This window comes from Balaenoptera musculus, chromosome 11 (assembly GCF_009873245.2).
Source record: "Balaenoptera musculus isolate JJ_BM4_2016_0621 chromosome 11, mBalMus1.pri.v3, whole genome shotgun sequence".
NCBI lineage: Eukaryota > Metazoa > Chordata > Mammalia > Artiodactyla > Balaenopteridae > Balaenoptera > Balaenoptera musculus.
In genome coordinates, this window is record NC_045795.1 from 36,997,186 (window position 1) to 37,019,745 (window position 22,560).

The 22,560-nt window shown below is 51.1% G+C and overlaps 1 protein-coding gene across 1 annotated transcript in view; it reads left to right on the forward strand.

Moving 5' to 3' along the window:
• The window catches only part of MDGA1 (MAM domain containing glycosylphosphatidylinositol anchor 1), a 54,390-nt gene that overhangs the window by 13,584 nt on the left and 18,246 nt on the right, over window positions 1–22,560 (forward strand). Inside the window, exons 2-6 of the mRNA XM_036869191.1 lie at window positions 15,002–15,141; window positions 19,088–19,262; window positions 20,354–20,550; window positions 21,324–21,456; window positions 21,698–21,967. Of these exons, the coding sequence (XP_036725086.1) occupies window positions 15,002–15,141; window positions 19,088–19,262; window positions 20,354–20,550; window positions 21,324–21,456; window positions 21,698–21,967 (915 nt within the window). The remainder of the gene's footprint in view (window positions 1–15,001; window positions 15,142–19,087; window positions 19,263–20,353; window positions 20,551–21,323; window positions 21,457–21,697; window positions 21,968–22,560) is intronic.

Consider the following 22,560-nt stretch of genomic DNA (forward strand, 5'->3'; position numbering starts at 1 on the left):
GAAGGTGTGCATATGTGTGATCATGCCCACAAGAACATGGGTTTATGTGCAGGGAGTCATGTATGTATGTGTGGGGGGCTGCAGACCTCTTTGGGGGCTTCTTTGGGTCCACCTTTATCCCACTGCTCCTCTGGGCAGCCCCTGGTCATCCTAGCCTTGGTCCCCAGGCAGGGGGTGGGAATGGGCATCCAGCACTCTGGACCGTCAGCCCAGCGCTATGTCCAGCCTGGGTTATGACTGCCCCCGCTTCTAGGAGACCTGAAGTGGGGGGCAGGGGCAGGCTGAGGCTGGCCTGAAGCTCCTGGCTAATTTTCCCGGCCTCCATCGATCCAGCAACTTCTCCTGAGTCTATTAGCAGTCGGCGAGTGAAAATATCCCCCATTTCAAGCCCTGACCTGAGACAGGGAGGAATCCATAGCAATTTGTTCAAACAGAGGAAAGCATTTCCCTCTGATCTGTATTCCAATTTATTCCAGGCAAGAAGGGGGTCAGGGTGGGGGAACGGGGAACCCTGGCATGGCCAGAGCTGAGCCCAGGCCGTCCCCCTCAGCCCCCCATGCCAGCCGGGGTGGCAGCTGGTACTCCCCATGGCTCCTGGGGTGAGGGCTGAGGAGGGGAGGGTGGGCCCCAGCAGGGGAATGGGAAGAGAGACCCTTCCCAGCAGGCCCTGCTTGACTGGAGAGCTCAGTTGTGGATGTGGTTTTCACAAAATACAAAGCTGCCTGCTCGGAGCCTCTCTCCCAGCACCGGGGCCTGTGCCAGGCGTGCGCTCACCCGCTGTGCCCGTGCCAGGGCGGGGGCTGGGCTGAACGCATGGACACAGTGGCCCCAGCTGGGCTGAGTGGCAGGGGGGCCTCTTCTTCTCCTGAAGCCCTCCCCAGCCATCCTCGCAGGAACAGAACTGCCCAGGCTCAGAGGGGAGCTGGCACCTTGGAGAGTCCCCTTGCAGGGCAGGGGGCCCCTCACCGCGGGAGCCCTGAGCACATCTGCCTGACACAGCGCTCACGCTTCATTCCTGGCCTGAGCAGACTGGAGCTCACAGGTGTCCTAACCAGAGAGTCTCTTTTGAGCACCTAGGATAACGATAGCTCTGGCTGACATTTATTGAGTACCAACTACTTGCCGGGCACTGGGCTAGTGCTGCCAAGCACCCAGTTTTGGCACGGTCCAGGCGTCCTCCTGCACCTCACTTTCCTCAACCTTCTGCATACTTCTGTCACCTCCCTCAGCCGTCTCTGCCCAGTGTTTTCAGTTTCTCCTGGGAATCACTTCTCCCTTCCACCTGCGGCTGGCCCTAGCGACTGAGGGTCTCAGGACTGATGCCTCTGCAGCCCCCCTTTTCCAAGGGCCTCCACAGACAGGCCAGCTTCCTTTCTTCTGGATCACTTTCTTTGGCGCCACCTGGCTTTCCGCTCCCCGCCAGGACCCAAGCCTCTGCAGAGGTGGCTCCATGGCAACCAGAGAGGAGGATTCTGGGAAGGGTCAGCCAAGTGGTCCTGCAGCTTTGCCCACAACCCCTGCTCTCCACTGTTTCCTTCCCTCATGCCTCAGTGCCCCAGGGAGGAGAGTAACCAGAGAAGTTCTTCACACCAAGGTGTCAGTGACTAGCAGCTCTGAGGTCAGCTGTCGCACATGACTTGCCAGGCTCCATGACACCACCGAGGTCTAATTTCAGAAGCAAGCAACTAGATATATCAAAGTCATCTCTCTCGCTCAGGTGGGAGTGTCGGAAGCAGTGTGGCCTGAAGGCTCGTAGCAGAGGCTTCTGCAACAGGTCTGGGTTCAAGTCCTGCCCCAGTCACTCACTGGCTGTGTGATCTTGGGCAGCGTATACTCTGTGCCTCAGTTTCCCTGTGCACAAGCAAATGATAATAATAGTGCCCCCCTCAGGGGGCTGTGGTGAAGAGGAAATGGGAACTTGTGGAAAACCGTTCTGAGCCCAGTGCCTGGGGCTCTTCAGAGGAGGCACTGCTAAGGGGGTGATTCCAGCGCCCAGGCCTGCTCTGATGAGTCACAGAGGCTGCCACCAGGGAAGTGGCGTGTGAGGCTCTATGTACAGGCATGTGACACAATATTGGGGGAAAGACCGAGACCCTGGTCCTGGAGAAAGTGTGGCAGAATTCCACCCCTCCTCCCATCTTCCTCTTGGGGAAGTTTATAGCCAGAATGTTCCCTTTGAGCTACTTTATGAGTTGGGAGACAGGTGTGTTTTGCACCCAGCCCTTTACTGCCACCCACATGGCTGCCCATTCCAGACCTCACTTTCCTCCTAAGAGGCAGTGCCCCCCACCTCCTGTCCTTAGCCCCCAGGAGCCTCCTAATGGCAGTGACTTTTCTGTCCCTGGCTGTGATTGAACTTAGGTCCAATTGGCCTCCCCCATCCACAGGTCCTTCACTTTTCTCCCCCAGCCGACTGGGTTTCAAGTCATTTGCAAGTTGTTCAGAGACTCGGCATGCTGAGATCCTACAGTGCATGCCACTTATGTGGTTTCTTAAATTTCAGCCAAAACACGAGAGAAACCCTTCAGTGATGGAAGAAAAAAATAATGAGAATACTTAAGCAGGGGGGCAGGTATTACATTTCCCGATTTATAAATATACCTGATGCTAAAAGAAAATATGTTCCCAAACTTTATGCTTCTGGAATTGACTCTTGAAAAAAAAGAAAAAAAAAGATTGGTCATCCCTTTCAGAAATTTAACGTGCTTTCCCTCCCAGGGGTGTTCTCCTTTTGAAACGGACACAGAAAGAGAATGCACAAGTGACTATTTATTTACTTATTTATTTTTAAAATTTATTTATTTATTTTTTGGCAGCGTTGTGTCTTTGTTGCTGTGCGCGGGCTTCTCATTACGGTGGCTTCTCTTGTTGCAGAGCAGGGGCTCTAGGCACGCGGGCTTCAGTAGTTGCGGCTCACAGGCTCAGTAGTTGTGGCACACGGGCTTAGTTGCTCCGCAGCATGTGGGATCTTCCCGGGCCAGGGCTACAAACCCGTGTCCCCTGCATTGGCAGGCAGATTCTTGACCACTGCACCACCAGGGAAACCCGCAAGTGACTATTTAATATGCTGGTGTTGATAAGAGGTATGAAGAACACACAAAGCAGGTAAGAGGATTGAGAGTGATGGCGGTGGGGGCAGGGATGCTGTCTTAAAAAGGGTGGTCAGGGAAGGCCTGTCTCAGAAGAGAGCTGAAGGAAGCAATGGGGTGAGCTCTGGAAATCCGGGGAAGAGCAATCCAGCAGGGGGAGCTGCAAGTGCAAAGGCCCTGAGGTGGAAGTGGGCTTGGTCTGCTTGAAGAACAGCAAAGACAGCAGTGTGGCCACAGGTGGGAGGAGGGCAGTAAGATACAAGGTGGGGATGGGAGCAGATGCAGGGTGTGGCAGGCTATTGAAAAAGCTATGGCTTTGACTCGAAGTGAGAGGAGACCCACGGTAGGGTTTTGAGCAGAGAAGGGACAGGATCTGACCTAATGTTGGAAAGGGATCCCTCTGGCTGCTTGTGGAGAACAGACTGTGCCAGGCAAGAGAGGAAGCAGGGTAGAGCTCTCTGGAGGCTGCTGTAAAAATCCAGGCAGGGGACGGTGGTAGTGCTTTCTAAGACCAGGTTGGTGTTTCAGGGGTCGGATGCAGGATCAGTTCCGAAGGTTGAGCTGGTGGATTGGGCATGGGGTGTGGAAGGAGAGAAGGCAGGGATGACTCCCAGGTTTCTGGCTGCCAGTGTGTTTTCAGTGACAGAGGGTGAGGAATGGCTCTCAGGCCTTGGGGGTGTGGCGGGGTCACTAAGTGCTGTCCTCCTGAGGTCAATGGATGTGGACAGAGGCATAAAGTTAATCAGGCCCTTGCATCTCTGATCCCTGGTTTTTAAACCTTCAGAGGCAATCCTTCTCCTGCCTCCCGAGCTGGGATGAAGGCCCAGCCTGGAGGAACTACGCAGGGGCTGCTTTAAGAGGTTTCAAGCAGTCAGGTTGTGACACCCATAATTCCACCCCCCAGCTGGGTGGGATGATGCCCAGGAACCCACAGTGGCCCGGGGTGGGGGTGGGGGAGGACCAGAGTGCTGCCGCACCAGAGTGGCGGCGGTAAGCTCTGCAGAAACACTGTCCTTCTGTCCCCTGTCCTTCTGTCCTGGCATCTAAGGCCCCGCCTGCTCTTAAGCTGCAAGATTGATTTTGCTTTCAGGGTTGTTATTATTATTATCCACTTAAACAACTTCATAGGAAAAAAAAGGAACCCAGTGACCATCGAACATTAACCATTCATTCTAAATTCCCTGCCCATACCTGTCAATATATTTTTACATAGCAGTAAACAGTGGTCCATTCTGCTCTCTTGGCTGACTTTATCTCCTACACACATCTCCTGGTATTGACTGAGCCCTCAGACCTGTCAGCTTAATAGCCGCAGGGCACCCCCTGCATTGATGTGCTGGAGTTTGGTCACCGTTTCTCCAGTGCTGGGCATTTGGGCAGACGCCAATTTCTTCTTCTAAATAGCTCTGCTATGAATATCCTTATGTGAATTACTTTTTCCTTTTAAATTATTTCCCTGGGGCCTATTCCCCAAAGTGAGATTGCCTAATAGGTCATAGGCTAGGAACAGTTTTATGGTTCTCATTTCGCACTGCCGGCCCGTGCTACAAAAAGTTTGAGCCGGGCTTGTGCGCAGCCCAGCCACAATGGATTTTTATCAGTTTAATTTATTTTCACTGGTTTAATAGGTGCATTATGGCCTGCTTCTTAACTTCCAGTTTTTACTTCCAGAAGCCATATTTGGGTCTTTTGAACACCTAATAATAATAAGACCTGATCTGTGCAGAACTTTACAGTTTACATGGCACTTTCTGATATGTCATCTCACTTGAGATGACACATCAAGTGAGACACGATGAGCCTAATATTATTGGCCTCTGTTTTATATGGTGAAATGGGGGTTTAGTCAGGTTGAGTGCTGGAGTGGAACTTCCAGCCAGTTCTTGCAGGTTTGGTTGGACAGAACTCCCACCCACTTGCCACCATCCCGTTCTTTCAGAGGGCCCAAGGCCCCCCCCACCCCACCATCCTGCTCTTTCTGAGGACCCAGGTCCCCAGATGCTCATTTCAGCCCCAATCCAGTGCCTCAGCCCCCTGTCTCCCTCGGTTCCCACAGCCAGGCCTGTGTCAGGCTGCAAGCTGTGCCCTGTGCTTCAGGCTTGGGTCTCAGCTCGGGGGGTGGGAGGAAAACACTGGGCTTTTGGGTCAGAGGGGCCTTTGAGGGTTCTTTGCTTTAGCGAGGCCACTGCTCCCTCCATTCCCTGGCCCAGGGCTGGCCAAGGTTCTGCATTCTGGGTTGGGGGCCTGGACCTGGCAGTGTGTCTCTGGTCCCACCCAGGATGTGCCCCATCCCCAGTGTTGGTCACAGGTACACTGGTGCCCTGGTGACTGAGCCTCAGGCGCCAATAAACAGGGTTACTCAGGGGCCTGTCAGGCTCTACACTGGATGCTTCAACTCTCAGACTAGGGGGACCTTCTCATGGTGGACACACCCTTAGGTATGAGTTTGGTTTTATTCTGCTCCCTTCTAACTATACTTCTAGAGCATCTACTAGGCAGCATGTGCTGTGATTGGTGGATTCCATTCTTATTGTATTTAACACTCTCAATAGGGAGCATTCTTATGCCTATTTTATAGGCAGGAAACTGAGGCTGTAGACTAGAGAGTTAAATGATTTGCCCCAGGTCACACAGCAATTATTGCAACAGTCTGAATGAGAACCCCTGTGTCTACTCCAGCCCTGCCCCTCCCATGGGCTTGGTTCAATAGGTATGCTTTGTCAGTTGGAAGCTCGGTCACATCCAGAATTTGGCCCACTGCCAGGGTCCAGGGCCAAGTGAACTGCAGTGATGGGGTCTCCAGGACTGCAGATCTTGGTGGGGTTGCGTAGCGGGCCCCAGCAGAAAATTATTACACGAGAAACCCTATGTCCATGGGCCCCACAGCCCTGGGCCAGGCAGGCTCAGGCCCTGGGTTCCAGAAACCATTCTCTGCTCTGATGGGTGGTAGCCTCTCTCTCTCTCCATCATCCTGGATGTTCTCCTGGGGAGAGCTTTCCTTCCAGTGATTACCTCTTTCCGTCCACATTGACGTTCTGGTCTCTCGGGATTATGGCTCTTGGCATCCCCCCAAAGTAGACCTCTTCATTCAGTTTTACATTTTCCTCTTACAAGCCCTTGGAACAGGTTCCCAAAGGGTCCCAGGCTATATGATCAAATGGAAAGGGAACTGAAATTTATTGAGCACTTACTATATACTAGTGATTATGCTCTGTACCAAATGTGCATTATCTCGTTTAATCCTCACAACCCAGAAGTTATTTTCACTAGAGCTGAGATGTAGTATTATCCCAATTTTACAGATGAAGAGACTGAGGCTTTGAGAAGTTAAATAACTTGCCCAAGGTCACATAGTCATTAGAGGAGAGATAGAGCCCTACCTCCTGCCCCTCATACTACACCATCTGGGCAGCCCCTCAGACTTGCATTTACAGCTTCGGCTCAAGCAGTGCCCAACTTGAGGCATGTGCCTTTGTGATCTCTCTTCCCTGGGTGTCCTGCCTATAATGTTAGCACTGTCCTAGGGCACCTCATTTGTTGACAGTTTTGATCTCCCTGCCCACCAGGGAGAAAGTCCCTTTACAGTTTCCCCCAGGGGACCTCAGAGCCCCCACTTAGAGGGCTTTCTGGTGGCCTGTCCTAACATCCCTGAGTTCATTAGTTGTGTGCAGATTAGACTTCCACTGGTATGCAGACAGTGAAGATTCTATGAGTAGAACCTGGCACTCTCAAAACCTGTGTGCCTTCTGATGGGGCCAGGATGTAGGTGCAGTGGTGCCAAACCTTCCTAGGGACGGGGGCACAGATGGACTGGCCACCACTTTCAGCAGTGCCAGGCTCTGCCAGAAGCATCAGGCTCTGCAAACAGTATCAGCTCCTGAAAATGGAACCAGGCCTTACACACAGCAGCAGACTCTGCGAGCCCTGCCAGGCCCTGCCTCTGACTATGAGAGCAGAGCTTGTTTTCATGCTTAACCATGGTGATAGGCTGGCAGCCTGTGCCCTGATCTTTCAGCTGTGGCTGCTTTTCACACTCTGTGACAGCGCTCTTGGACCTGGAGGTCAGAGATACATACATACTCAGGCTGGGGAGAGATTTTTGAAGCCAAAGGGGAGGTCGGCTGAATGTGGATCTGGTTTTGGTAAGCAAAAAAGACTTATTGCTGAGAGCAGACTTTAATAGAGTCGGCAGCAAGGGGAGGGCAGAGGTGCTTCAGGGAGGGGGATGTGCCTGACTCCCTCTGCGTTCTAGAGCCGAGGGCAGGACAACAGGTGCTCAGGAAATGTTACAGAAGGGATCCATGAATCAATGGTAAGTTAACAGGAGATTGTATGTGCCTTTGAAGGGCTGGGAGGCCAGGGAGCAAGAGGGAAGATGGAGAGAGAATCATCCTGGACCAACCAAGGTCTGATGCCCTGAGAGAGTGACCAGAGGTGGACAGGGCAGGGTGTGCTGGTGCTTCCCCTCAAGATGACTGACATTAATGTGAGGCCAGGGGAGGTGGTACTGGTGGGGGGACTGGTTCAAACTTGTTTTCCCAGCATGGAATTGGAGCCTCCCCTAGACTCCAGAACTCCTGAGAAGCCACCTGGCCTGCCCCCTGGCCAGCGGCCGAAACAGAGGGCAGGCTTCAGCCAGCTCTGCAGACAGGGCTGTGGGGAGGGCAGGGCGAAGCCCCACTGTGGAGAGCACAGAGAGCAGGGTTAATTTTCCCGAGAGGTACACATTTGATGGCCTGTGGTCCGCAGGAGAGGTGTGTAGCCTCATCCCTGGCAGAAGGAGGCCCAGGCGGAGCCAACCAAGCGCCTGCCCTGAGAGCCTCCTTTCAGACCCCGGCCGCCATTCTCTGAGCAGCTAATTAAAAGAGAAAAGCCTGTTAATATTTCAGCACTGTTAACTCTGCTAAATTATTAAGTGTCCATTTGCATTACGTACAAAAAAGGATCGATAAACATGTGTGTACCAGGAGCTGGGAGAATGAGGGAGGAATAGTTTCTGAGGATGCCACGTGGGACAGGCCCAACCAGTGACTCAGAGACTATGTCCTGGAGCCCTGTGTCCTCAGCACTGTGCCAGGCACTTGCAAACTGGAAATGCATGGGGCTTAGCACAAAAGTCAGAGAGTCAGATGGACTCCAAATCAGCAGGGTGTCCTTGGGCAAGTTACTTAAACTTGCCGAGCCTCAGCTTCCTCATCTGACTAATGCGAACAATAATAGGCTTGTTGTGGGCAATAAATAAGATAATAGATATAAAACACTCAATAAAACGCCGGCGCAGAGTAATATTATTATTATGTTATGTATATATTATTATGTGATCGTTATATTATGGTGGTGGGAGGGAGACCTGAGACATAACTCCAGCTCACAGTAATCCCTCCTTGTTTCCTTTCTGCCTCTCATCAGACCTTTATAGGTATCATTCTTATCCCAGGTCTTCTAGACTATGCACTTCCCTAGTGCAGGGCCTGGGTGCCATAGCTCTCTGTACCCACAGCACCAAGCTCAGCACCTCACACTTATAAGGATTTGTTGAATGACTATCTGATAGAAGCTAGAACCAGAACACAGATTCTGTTTCCATATCGCCTGGCCCGGAACACTCAGTGATGCTTCCAGGAGGTGGTTAGGGTGATGGTACTTGCCCTGCCAACCAGTAACTGGGAGATAGAACCAACTTCAGGTGGGGGAGTTGGAAGCACCCCCTTCTTCTTTTCTCTCCTTGCCTTCCCACCACTCTGCTCTGTTTGGAAGTTTCCACAGCCTGCAGACACCCTTCCCCTGAAAGAGTCAGGAGGGGGAAGCAGGACACCAGATCCCACTTGGTCGTGATAAACCTTTCCAAATTTAGGGTGGGGAAGAAAGCTGAAGGAAAGCTGATGTGATGGGGCTTTTAATCAAGGGTTTTCATTCCCTTTGCTGTCTGTCAGCCTTGTTTGGCTCTACATCCTACTGTTGCATCCTCGTGTACTTCGCCAGCGTCCCCCACCCCCTTGGCTTGCAGCTGGGGAGAAAATTCTCTGATGGGGGATGGGGATCCTTGATGAAATTCCCCTTCTAGGTTCCAGTGAGAATTCTCTTCAGAAGGCCACGGAGCAAGCTGGAATTTGCCTTAACATGCGTCCTTGAGAGTTTGTGGCTTCCTCACTGGGCCTCCTGGGTGCTGGCAATCCCCACCCCTACCTACGGTTTGGGGTGTGCACTTTTGGAGGTAGAAAGGAGTGAGCTGATAGACCAGAAGCATCTGACAGGGACTTGCCATTTCTGCTCAGTTGCCCTCCTTAGGATGCTGCCTCACTGGTGACATGTCTCATGCCGCTTGGTTACTCTCAGCCAAGGGGCTGGGGAGGGGAATGTTACTTGACTCCACAGCCATTATACTCTGTTAAGAAAGAGCTTTATGGTCAAGTGGAAAGCGCTGGATTAAACCAAGTTACATGGATATGTTTACGGCAGGACTTTTCAGGGCCTTTAATAGTTTACTCTTGTGCGCTGAGACTCTGAGAGGGAGAAGATGCAGCATCCTTATTTGGCGATGGGCTATCTGTGAGCATTTTATGGCACACAGGTTTGGCAGACAGTGTTTTCCTTTTCCATGGGGTTTGTTGCTAAAGCTTGGGAGAGTGAAATAGCAAAAGTCTCATAGGCCAGAAGTGGGAAATTGTTCCACAATCCTTCCTATTTTCTATCCACCAACGTGGCGTCAAGCAGAGATAAACAAATCCAGCAGTGCCTCTGAAATTCAAAGGGAGCGTGTTACAAATACAACCTCTGAGGCCCGCCCCTGAAGAGTCAGGGCTAGTGGTTCTGCATGGGCCTGGGAATATGCATTGCAAAGGGCTCCCCTAGTGACACAAGGCGGGGGTAGAGGAGTCCGTGGAGGGCAGTGAACTGAGTTCCAAGTTAGTGGGCAGAAGGCCTGGGTTCGAGCCCCAGCTCTGCTACTGTCCTGTGTCTGTGAGTGGACAGGGTGTTCCCTTCTCCAGGCCTCAGTCTCCTTCTCTGCCAAAGGAGGCTAAATAGGACGTGCCTTTTCTGGCTCTCAGAACTGAGGCAAGGATCTTGCAAATATACAATGGACCCCAGGAATGTATCAGGCCTCATCATCTGTGGCAGATAAGACATCGTCCTTTCATGCGAAGGCCTTGCAGTCCCCTGGGGAGGTGGGGTTTTAAGAGGAGTGCAGGATCACTTATGGAATAATAATGCTGGCTGACATGCTTGATGACTTACTGTGTACCAGACAGTTTTAAACACTTTACCTGAGTTTACTTACTTATTCCTCTCCACAACCCCATTCTACAAATGAGAAAACTAAGGCTTTAAATAACTTGCTAAAAGTCACAAGGTAACTTTCTGAAAGTTAAGTGTGTAAGCGGGATGCTCAGAAAGGGCTCCATCCCTCCCCTCTGGTTTTCTGACTCCCTGCACAGTCCTCAACGTGAACTCTGAACATGTTCATGAAACATCCCTAATGGTTTAGTGTCTGCTTTGAGTGGCTCCACCCCTGAGATATAGAGGGGGCCACAGAGGGTGGTCTCCTGTCCCCATCTCTTGCTCCTATTTAATCATCTCAGGAGCTGTCATTTATTGACAGAACACATACTGTTTGGCCAGATGATTTACATATATTGTATTCAACCCTCACACCCGCCCTGGGAGAAGGCATTATTGTTCCCATTTTACAAATGAAGAGGCTGAGGCTCAGAGAGGTTAAGTAACTTGCCCAATGTCACCCAGCTAGTGGGTAGCAGAGCCAGAAGTTAGTCCCAGATTGTCTGCTCTTTCCACCTCTCTCCAGCAGATCCCTCCTCTGCCCACCGTTCCTTTTGTCACGTCGCCCTGCTTTGGGGTCATCTTAGCACTTAACACACTCTGAAACCATCCGTTCATTTCTGTTTCCTTGTTTGCCATCCATCTCCCCAACAATGCTCTTTCAGAGCTGGTCTTTGTTTGCTTTTCATGACAGTCTCTCTAGCATCCAGTGCAGCGGCCTGCTTTTGTTGTTTGATAGACTGAATGAAGGGATTATGTCATGGTGCCTCTTGACTCAGGCCCTGGCCTGGTTGCCTTTAGAATCAGAAAATGTTGCTGCTGGTAGTGACTTCCTGGGGTGTGTAGAGCGAGAGGCTGAGGCTCAGTGGGACAGAACCCCTTTGGGGGTCTGTAACTTGGTGGGATCTCTGTTGGTTTAGGGTCAGAAAGCAGTTCCAGCCATTCCAGGGGTGAGCAGAGTGGGGGAGGCTGACTCATGTTAACGAAACTCAGTGGGGGTGATGGGCAAATTGGAATGTCTATGCCAAGGGGGCCTGAGTGCTTTGCAATTAGGCAGCACTTGCTCCAGTAGGAAAATCTGAACCGGGAAGAAGTCAGCCATGGGAAGTGGCTCATCAAGTAGGACTCAGAGTAAAGAGAGTGGGTAATTGTAATGGTTAGTGTCAACTGAGGAAGCTGGATAACATCAACGGACAATGTCATCAAAGGGGGGGAGGATGCTCTTTTTTTTATCTAATTGAAGTGTAAAGTGATACAGTAAAATCTTAAGCAAATACCTTGATGCATTTTTACATGTACATCCACCCATTTAACAGCCGCTCAGATTAAGACTATGAACATTTCCATCTCACTAGATGGGATCCCATCTCCTCCCCAGAAACTTCTCTTGTGCCCTTCCCAGTAAATAATCGCCCACCTCCACCCAAGGGCAACCACTGTTTAGATCTCTGTTACTATAAGGTTGGTTTTTCCAGTCTCGAATTTCAAATATATGAAATCATACACTATTTCCTCTTTCACATCTGAGCTCTTTCACTCAAATTGTGCTGTGAGATTCAACAGGGTTGTTGTGTCTATCTGTAGTTCTTTTTTCACTTCTGCGTAATATTCCATTGTATGAATATGCCAGAATTTATTCATCCTTGCTGCTCTTGATGGACATGTGGGTCATTTCTTGTTTTTAGCTATAATGAATAAAGCTGCTATGAATATTCTTGGACCTATTGTTTGGTTGTTATAGCACTAATTTCTATTGGGTACATACCCAGGAGTGGAATTCCTGCATCATGGGGTGTACACTTGTTTAGCCTGAGTAGGTGCTGCCAAAATCTCTTCCAAAGTGGTTCTACTGTTTTAGAGTTGGATAGTCTTAAGGAGTTAATGTCATTAAGGGGCGTTAGATAATCTTAATGATGTCATCACCCATGATGCCAACTCATAGCCCAATGTCCAATGAGGAAGAGCACCTGTCAGGTGGCCAGAGGCCTTGTGTCTGCTGGCCAGGCCCCATCTTTTCTGGCTTGGGCTGGCCAGGCCCTGAGAAAGTCCAGCTCTCCAGCTCTTTTTCAGTATTCTTCATCAGTCACCAAAGTGTCTATCATTACAACACTGCCTGGCTACGGGCAAGCCACAGTGTCCAAGATTACAGCTTATCTTCCATTGGAGCCTGTTAAGTCAATGTCTTCCTTGTTGAGAGGCACCCCAGGCCTCTTGCAGACATCCATGCAGCCTTCTGGGCTTATCAGCAACTGGCACACACATCACACATTGGTGGGTTGTTTCCTGAGGACCTTGGCCACAGATGGCTATCTTTTCCAAAGCATTTTCATTGCAGGGGGTGATAGTTTCAGACCCATTCCCTAGATTCCAGGGTGCATCTTATACAGGGAGCACGTGCTATTTATAAAATTCATAGAAAGTATGAGTTGAAAAAAAAGACCTCAGAAGTCATCTAATACACTCCCCTCCTATAGGTGAGGAAAGTAAGGCCCATGAGGTTTGACTTGCCCAAGGTCACACAGCTTGTCTCCTGACAGCTAGCCTAGGTTCATTACTCCATGGCAGCCAGACCGGACACTCAGACTCTGGGTTGGTAGCAGCTGCCACTGTTTGCAGAACCTGCTACTGTTTGCAGAGACTGTCATGGTTAAACACAGCCTACATCACCCCCAGACGGCTGCCCCACAAACTTCTTGATGTGTGGCCGGGCTGCCTCTGTGGACCCACCTCTGTAATGAGTTCATGACTGTCCCGTCAGTGTTGGTTGGAGAGACTCTGTTAAGGTGCTATTTGTGGCAACAGTGGAACATATCAGAGTTCTACTAAGCACTTCTCATTTATCCTGTGTGATGATCACATCCACCCTTGTGAGTTCTCAGGGTTGGTAGCGTTCTCTCCATCGTAGAGATGAGAAAATGAAGGTCCAAAGATCACTAGTGTTTTACCCCGGGTAATATGGTGTATAAGACTGCCCTGCCAACCTGCAGGAAGCCCCCCTGTTTTCTGAGGGCTTGTTCAAAAGCTGCCTCTTCCATAGAGCCTTCTGTGATTCTTTCTCCAGCAGACAGTGATGTCTCTCTCCTCTCACCTCCTCTTTACCTTTCTTACAATGCTTAGCAACTTCACCATGGCATATTCCTATAAATTCATTCATTCAGTGTTCACTGAGTACCTGCTATATTCAAGGCTTTGCGCTGGGGATATCAAGGTGTGAAGCTCATGATCTGGTAGGCAGAAAGATAAGAATGCTGAATTTGGTAGACACGCAGATTGATGCTTTGTTGTTGCACTGGAAAAGTGATGAATACAGAAGGAGGGAGGACGTAGGTCAATCATGGAATGCTTCCCGGAGGAAATTACACATTTTATGAACAGGTTTTATCTCACCTCCCTGCACCTCTTTAGGGCAAGGACTCAGTTTTCACTCCTTTGTGTCCCTCGTGCCCTGGATTAGCTCTCCTGCCTCCACTCCCTCCACCCTCATATGTGAGCAGACAGGTTTGAAATTGGGGGCCTTGCCCTCCTTCCCAGAGCCCAAGTACTGGTGGGCTGGGGGCTGGTTTGCCTTCAGGACAATGGGGCTAAGACACTGAAGGAGGGCTATGAACTTTTCTGGTTCAATCATTTTCCCTTTGGGTCCCCCAGCCATATCCTAGCTCTGGTCCCCCAGCCCTGGCCAGATCCCAGCCCTGGCCACTGTGAGAGAGGTTAGGGAGGATCCAAAGTCTTGTGAGAGCTTCCAGGCCCCCGGTGAGAACTTCTCTCCCTCGGAGAGGAGGCCGGCATAGGTTCAGAGAGAAATGAGGGAAAAGTAACAGGCGTTTGGGTGAGGGGAATGTGCAGTCCTTGGGGCTGGGGGATATCTTAGTTAGGTTCGCTGTAGGTTGAGCCTCGGATGGTTGGTGGCAGTGAGTTCAGGCAAGTGATTTGCTGAGAAAGTGCTCTAAGGACCAACTGAAAGGGGACAAGGGAAACAGCCAGGTGAAAATGTGGTTTAGTGGACTTAGTCTCAGCCTGTTCCCTGGGGTGGGGGTAGGGGAGCTCTGGAACATGAACAGAACCGCGGTCACCCCAGCTTGAGGCAAGGTGGCTGGGCTTTTGCATCATGTCCACCAGTCATTGGGGTGTGTATGTATTGGGGAAGGGATGACCTCCTAGGCGTGTCTGGTCCAGGCAGCTCGCACTGGTTGAGGGCAATTCCCTGGGGCAAGTGAGCTCTGCGTGCCTAGCAGCTAACACAGCAGGTGGGAATGGAGGCACCTGCCAGATACAGGGGGCTGGGCAGAGCACCAGCAGCCTGCACGACAGGGGGCTGCTAAGACATGATGCTCACTGGGTGATAACCACTCTGTACAGATTACAAAGCCCCCTCACAATCCTCAGCTCATTGAAGAGTACAGATCTCTTGCAAGGGCCGTGGGATGGGGAGGAATTGCCCCTGTCCTGAGTCCCTGGCCCTTCTGGTCTGGCCCGGGGCCCTAGGAGGATTCTTTCCTGAGCTCGATGGGATCAGGCCTCTGAGGGATGTCATGGAGAAGTCTGGGCTGACCCCTCCCCCTGACACACTCAGGAGGGAGCCTTAGACCCCCTCTGGCCTCGGTGCCTCCTGTCTAAATCTCCCCGTCTCCCGCCAGCTCCAGCCCAGGCTCAGATCGTGCACGCGGGCCAGGCGTGTGTGGTGAAAGAGGACAACATCAGTGAGCGCGTCTACACCATCCGGGAGGGGGACACCTTGGTGCTGCAGTGCCTGGTCACCGGGCACCCTCGGCCCCAGGTAAGCCCCTGCCCTGGCTTGAGCAGGCCCCTCCTGACCTCGCCTCCTCACTCCCCACCCCACTCTGGAATCAGAAGAGGCAGTGGGAGCTGTGACTAGAGACAGACAGCAGCAAGTCAACAGAAGACAGGAGCCTGGGGCTGGGGAAATAGCTGGAAAATAGACTCTGTGGGGAAGGGCTAGAGGCTGTGGGCTTACTCACCTGGAAATATTGACGACTGAGGGCAAAAAACCGAGTGTCACTTGTTCAGTTCCACTCCATTCCCTGTATCTGTTGAGCAGACGCTCTCTCAGATATATACCTTCATCCACTGTTTGAAGGCAGACCATGTGCCAAACACTATGCTCATTACTTTCTCCAGTGTTTTCTCTTTGGAGCCTCGCAACCGTGCTGTGAGGAAGGCATCAGGGCCTCCATTTTTAGCTGAGGAAATCGAGGTTCAGAGAGGTTGGGTAAACTCCCAAGGTCCCCAGCTCTTGTGAGGGTGGGAGCAGAATTCGAATCCAGAACCAGCGTTCTCTGTAGCTTGGTACACTTCCTCCTACTTCAGGAGGCTTCCAGTAGACAAGCCCCACACTTTTGACATTAAGAGACTCAAAGCTATTAGAAAGTAACAGAAGATGAGTATCTGGAAAATCTGGGTGAATTTTGTCCCAGACTAAGTGTTTGGTTCAGGCAGGAAGTATTGGCTGGTTATCACTGAGAGCTGACAGGAGGAGGCAGGAGGGTGGGCTGGAGGGATGGGTAAAATTTGCTGGCGAGCTGCGGTGACCTTTAAAAGCAGCAGAAAAGGTTTTGATTGGATCCTAGGAAGCACAGTGATTGCAAAATCCTTTTTTTTGGGGACAATTTTGGGAACAGGGACAGCTTTAGTAGGTTTGGTCTTGAGACAAGCAGATGGACAAGAAAACTCCTAAAGACTTTTTCAAACTGAAACTATCATCACCGCTTCCTCCTTCTTAACGGTTTATTTTTGGAAGTGAAAACAATGCTGCCAGTCTTCAGGTTGGTGTTTGCATAGGTGTGACTTTAGGGATGATCCTCCCTAAAGCCAGGGAGGCAGCTGGGCCACCTCTCCCTCAGGCTGCACTGGCCATCTGTGTGTGTCCCCTTGTGCATCACATGTAGGAGTCGTTTGTGGCTGTGGCTGTGAGTCCGTGCACCCATTTTCTACTTCCATTTGTAGTTTCATTATTCTTCCTGCTACCTAGGCTCAAACCCTTGGGCTCATATTTGACTCAGCCACATATCATTCCCCACACCTAGCCAGGCTCTGAGGCCTTTCTTTTTACGTCTCTTGCATGGGTCTCCTTCTATTCCTCATGACCCCTTGAGGTCAGACCTTTAGTCCTGTCCCTTGGACCACTGCAGTAGACTCTAACTGGCCTCCCATTCTCCTACCTCTCCCCCTCCAATCCATTCCTGCACCCTGCTCCCAGAATCATCATCCTTAGACCTGCTACATTATATCACTCCCAGCTCAGAAACCTTCCATGGCTCCACATTACCTGCCAGACCCAGTTCAGGCTCATAGGGGTGGAACTAAAGACCCCCCCCACAATCCAGCCCCCACCTGCCTGTCCTGTCTGATCTCCCACGGCCATCCTCCTCACGCCCCGTCTTCAGTGAACCTGTCCAAATACACCCTGTTCATTCTTGCTTTAGCCACTGCTCTTTACCTGTCCTGAAATGCCTTCTAGTGCCTTTTTGCTCATTTCATTACAATAAATATTTATTGAGCACCTGCTATGTGCCAAGTACTGTGATGGGTCCTGAGGATACAGCTGCAGTTGCTGTTGTCATGGAGCATCCAGTCTAGGGGTGGAGCAAGTATCATCTCATAGCCCACTTTGTTGTCAGATGGAGGAATGAGTGGGCATGGAATTCCCTACTCCAAACTAATAGCAAGAGAGAGCGACTCTCTATGGTTAAAATGAAGAAGAAATCTATAGCGATGGTAGTGAGCAAAAGCTGAAGAAACTGGTACTTGGAGGGACTTAACTGCCTACTCACCTCAGGGGTAGTAGTATTAATACACACATGGGGTTATGAGCTGAGGCCACAGGCCCATCTATGACTGGAGCTAGAACTGGACTTCTTACCTAAAGCTGGAAGCTTGATAAGAGTGACACCACCTATGAATGGGGACCAGAAGATCTCTGCCCCATAGCCCAGAGTCATAGCAGGGAGCAGACTTTCTGCTTCAGGGTGTGGGTGCAAACAGAGTCACCTATGAGGGAATAACCCTAATCCAGTCTGTGTCTTGCACTATCCAAGTGGTGAGGAGACCTTAAGCTGAGAAACTAATATAAAAACTGGGACTTCCCTGACGGTCCAGTGGTTAAGACTCTGTGCTTCCAATGCAGCGGGTATGGGTTCGATCCCTGGTCAGGGAACTAAGATCCCACATGCCGCAGGGTACGGCCGGAAAAAACCCAAACTGGTTGAAACCTGTGAATGCATATATCTTGGGCATAGGCAACCATAAAGCTACACCACAGACAGGCCTGTCAGGACCCAAGTGGGAGTTCTGAGGAAGATAATTCCTACTGAATACAAGCCCATGGGGTGAAATTTTAAAGCATATCTAAAAATACAGTGCCAGGAGAGTCAGTCCATAGACCCAAATAATTGAACAATTCACATCTGAGAAAACAGAGATAATAGAGCAATATGAAAGGATCTTTAATATAAATGTGTTTAAAATGTTTAAAGAGATAATGGAAGGAATAGAATCTATAAGACAGGAGATTATAAAACCTGATCAGTTAAGATATGGAAAAAAGCAAATAGAAATCCTAGAAATAAAAAATAATATAGTCTTTAGAAAAATTTGGCCTCGATACCATGGAAGTAGCTAAAGAAGAAACTGGTGAATTGGATAATAGGTCCAAGGAAATCAGCTACAATGCAGTCTGGAGAGGACAAAGGGACGGAAAATGTGAAAAGGAAGTTGGGAGACATGGAGGATAGAATGAGAGGCTGTAACAAATTTAGGCATTTTAGAAGGACTAGAGAAGACTTAGAAGAGGCAATATTTAAAGAGAAAAAGCCTGAGAATTTTGTAGAATTGAAGAATGGTATGAACTCTCAGATGGATAAACCAATTCCTAAGCATTTGTAAACAAACCCCATCTAGATAAATCATGGTGAAACTGCAAAATGTCAAGTACGAAAAGCAAAAACATTTTCATGGTCTTGTTCTTTTTCTAAAGCACCCTCTGATCTGCGTCTGAATGTCCTGAAACTGCATGTAGCCTTCCCCAAGTTTTGTAACCCCTGGGTCCATGAGGGTAGAGTTGAGGGTGGTGAGGAGATGAGAACAGCAGTGACACACCATCACTCCTGCCAAATTCTATTGGTCACACAGACCATCCCGGGTACAAAATGGGAGGAAACTACAGAAAGGTGTGAATACCAGGAGGTGGGGACCACGGGGGGCCATGGTGGAGGCTGGCTATCACAGAGACTTCTTTCACAGATGAGAAATCTGAAGCTAGGAGATGAGTAACCTACCCAAGGCCACTAAGCTAATAAGTGGAATAACAAAAATTTAATCAAATTCTTACTTTTCCAGGAATGAATTATATACTCATTTAGTCTTCTCAGTAAGCCTAGGAAGGGAGTAATATTTCCATTGTACACATGTGGAAAGGAAGACAGGAGAGGTTGGGTAACTTGCCCGCAAATCCATGATGTTAACAACTGCACATACGGCCTTTTTAAAAGCCTCCTCCACCTGACCCCAGATTCCCCAGGCTCTTCACTGAGAGGTCCTACCTCCAACGTGCATTCCCACGAGGCTGTTTGGGTTAGTTTCGCAGGCCTGTGTATGCCTTATGTGCACTCGTGGAAAAGTATGGGGGTGGGCAGGGTGGGCGGGGAGCCCCCCTTCCCCCCCTCCCCCTATGTGCGGTCTGACTCTGCCCTGCCTGGCTGGCCCAGGTGCGTTGGACCAAGACCGCGGGCAGCGCGTCGGACAAGTTCCAGGAGACGTCGGTGTTCAATGAGACACTGCGCATCGAGCGCATCGCGCGCACGCAGGGCGGCCGCTACTACTGCAAGGCCGAGAACGGCGTGGGCGTGCCTGCCATCAAGTCCATCCGGGTGGACGTGCAGTGTGAGTCGGGTCCGCCTCTCAGTACCCGGGCCAGGGACCTGCTTCTGGGGGCTCAGGCTGGGAAGGAGGAGTGGGGAGAAGGGTGGAGAAGTGGCACCTCCGTGGAGAACAACTGTAGAGACTTTCTCTTTTCCGGGATAGAGAAGGGCATCCCTGATGTTCCTTTGATGTGCACTACCTTATACCATTCACCCATTTCTATCTTTAATCCCATATGAACCTTGCAGCATCCCTGCAAAGTGGTCAAGGAGGGCAGGACAGGTTGGATTATACCCATTCCACAGATGAAGAAGCTGAGACCAAAGGCTTGTGACTTGCTCACTGCATAGGTCTCTTCTCATTATGGTCCAGTGTCCTTCCCACAGTACCTCATGTCTCTGCTTTCGTCCCAGGGCAGCTCTGAAACTTCCCTACCCCAACACCTGCAGGACCAGGCACCCCTCAGTCCTTGCTGCAGGTTGAATGGGAAGCCCTCAGTCCCTGCCTGCCCTCCATGGATATTCCCTTGACCACCCAGAGGCTATCTCCCTTCTTGCCATCTGCCTCTGTGCCATCCAGGCTGACCTAGGTACCCAGAAGCTGTGGGGCCAGGCCCAAAGGTCTGTCTGCCACCATCTTAATATCTACAATGAACCTACCCATTAAATACACCCCCCTGCCCCAAGTGGGACCTGATAGAGTGGTGGAACCGCAGGCCCTCTCTTCTGTCCCCCTTCAGTCACCCAGGGGCCTGACAAACCCTGGGGCTGAGGGTCGTTTCTCAAGTTATTGTAGCTGGAAGGGTCTGGCAGATATGGCCTGATTTCCAGTGTGCAGCTGCTTCCTCCATCCCATGATAGGAGGGTGAAGATAGACACACACATCCCCCCCTCCGCCGCCAATGCAGGTCCCTGGGGAGGGACTGCTGAGAAGCCAACACATCCAGTCCCCTGCCTCTGACAGGTTGCTCAAGCTTGCAGGGCTGGGAGAGCATCTGACTCTCTGGAAGCATCCCATGAGGGTAGCTTAACTTTCCCTGAGAGCTGCCAGGGGCCCAAGCCCTCCACCTAGGGGATCACGCATCTGACTCCACTGGGGCTGTGCCCTTGCAGACCTGGACGAGCCAGTGCTGACAGTACACCAGACAGTGAGTGATGTTCGAGGCAACTTCTACCAGGAGAAGACGGTGTTCCTGCGCTGTACGGTCAACTCCAACCCACCTGCCCGCTTCATCTGGAAGCGGGGCTCGGACACCTTGTCTCACAGCCAGGACAATGGGGTCGACATCTATGAGCCCCTCTACACCCAGGTCAGGATGGGCGGCAGCTGGCTTGGTCTCATGGCTCACCCCACATTCTTCCTCCTACACCCCACAAGGGAGGGGGCCAGGGGGGCTGAAGCCTCACCATCTGGAGTTCCAGGGACTGCCCTGACTCCAACAAGTTTCTTCTGACATCAGAAGCAAGCATTCTGATTGGGCTTCAGACCACCTGGGGCAGACAAAATCGAGACAGAAAGGTCAGGGAGCAGTGGTGAGGACAGGAGAGTCCTCAAGGCAACATGTCCTCTAAGAACTTTGCCAGTTAGGAAAGGCACCTCCTGGGGCAGACAAGTCATCCCTGCCTGTTGCTGGCTGGCAGGGTCTTTGGAACGCATGGGCAGGAACAGCAGGAGTTGGGGTAGAAAGATGAGTCACTTCCCATGGCTCTCCTGCAGTCCTAGGAGATGGTGATGAAGCCATCCTGCAAGAGAGTTTTCAGAGGCAGCTTTCCTAGGTGGCTGTCAGAACTCCACATGTAGCCATGGCCTGTAGGGCCAGCCCTATATTTGTATGGGTTGTAAGACAGAGCAGGATTCCCTCCTTACCCTTCCATTTCCTAGAATGGGGAAACTGAGGCCTGGTCCTGACCAGTGTGTACCGGGACACCCTCAGACCCATGGAAACCCAGGGTATGGGGAGTGTGCCATCCACCCCAGGCTCAGTCCTGAATAGGAATTTGCTTTAGCCTCTGGTGCTTGGTGAATGTGTGTGAGACCCCTGGAGACCCAAGCAGGCCCCTCACCCCAGTGGTCACTGCCCAGGGGGAGACCAAGGTCCTGAAGCTGAAGAACCTGCGGCCCCAGGACTATGCCAGCTACACCTGCCAGGTGTCTGTACGCAACGTGTGTGGCATCCCGGACAAGGCCGTCACCTTCCGGCTCACCAACACCACGGGTACAGGCACTTCCCCACCCATCCCCTTGCCCACCTGGGCTGAGTCCTCAACCAGGAGGTGGTGCCCACCCCATGCAAGACTCCAAGCACATCACCACAAGTGTTTCCCCTCCTGCCTCCTGCCTGCTCCTTCCCTTCTCCCCCTGCAGGCCTTCCCCGGCCCCCATTCCCTCCCTGATTCTCCTCCCCCAAATCTGGCCCTGCCTCGCGGTCCCCTAAGACCCCATTCTTGTCCTCCTAGCGCCACCAGCCCTGAAGCTGTCTGTGAACGAAACTCTGGTGGTGAACCCTGGGGAGAATGTGACGGTACAGTGTCTGCTGACAGGCGGTGATCCCCTGCCCCAGCTGCAGTGGTCCCATGGACCAGGCCCGCTGCCCCTGGGTGCCCTGGCCCAGGGTGGCACCCTCAGCATCCCTTCAGTGCAGGCCCGAGACTCTGGCTACTACAACTGCACAGCCACCAACAATGTGGGCAACCCTGCCAAGAAGACTGTCAACCTCCTGGTGCGATGTACGTGGCTCTGGAGGGGTGGAAGGAAACTTGGGAAGCAGACAGGGTCCCTGTACCTTGGGAACTGAAATGGGAAAGGGGCCTGTCTGCTTCTCCTTGGTAGGGGAGGTAGGCTGAGAAGGCAGGTTCCAGGCACCTTGATTTCCCTGCAATTCAGGTGTCTGCCAGCAGATGGCAGGACTAAAATTTGTATAAAGTTTTATTTACAGTTTACAATCTATCAATACATTTTCAAATATAACCTCAACAACCCAAGAAGTAGGAAGGGCTGGTGTTGATTACCTAGATTTTTTTAGATTGGGAAACTGAGGCTGCAAAAAGCTAAATGTGGACATTCCAGACTCTAAGAGAAAGTTCCTGACTTTCTCCCTGTACAATGGTTTCTACATGATTAATAGAATTAAAGTGAAAATAACACACATTTCCACATACCTCATATGTAAATCTTTATTAGCAAAGCATTTCAGTGAGTATAAAGATAATTACTAAATGTAAAAATGATTAAAACTTGGAGCACAGGGGCTTCCCTGGTGGCACAGTGGTTGAGAATCTGCCTGCTAATGCAGGGGACACGGGTTCGAGCCCTGGTCTGG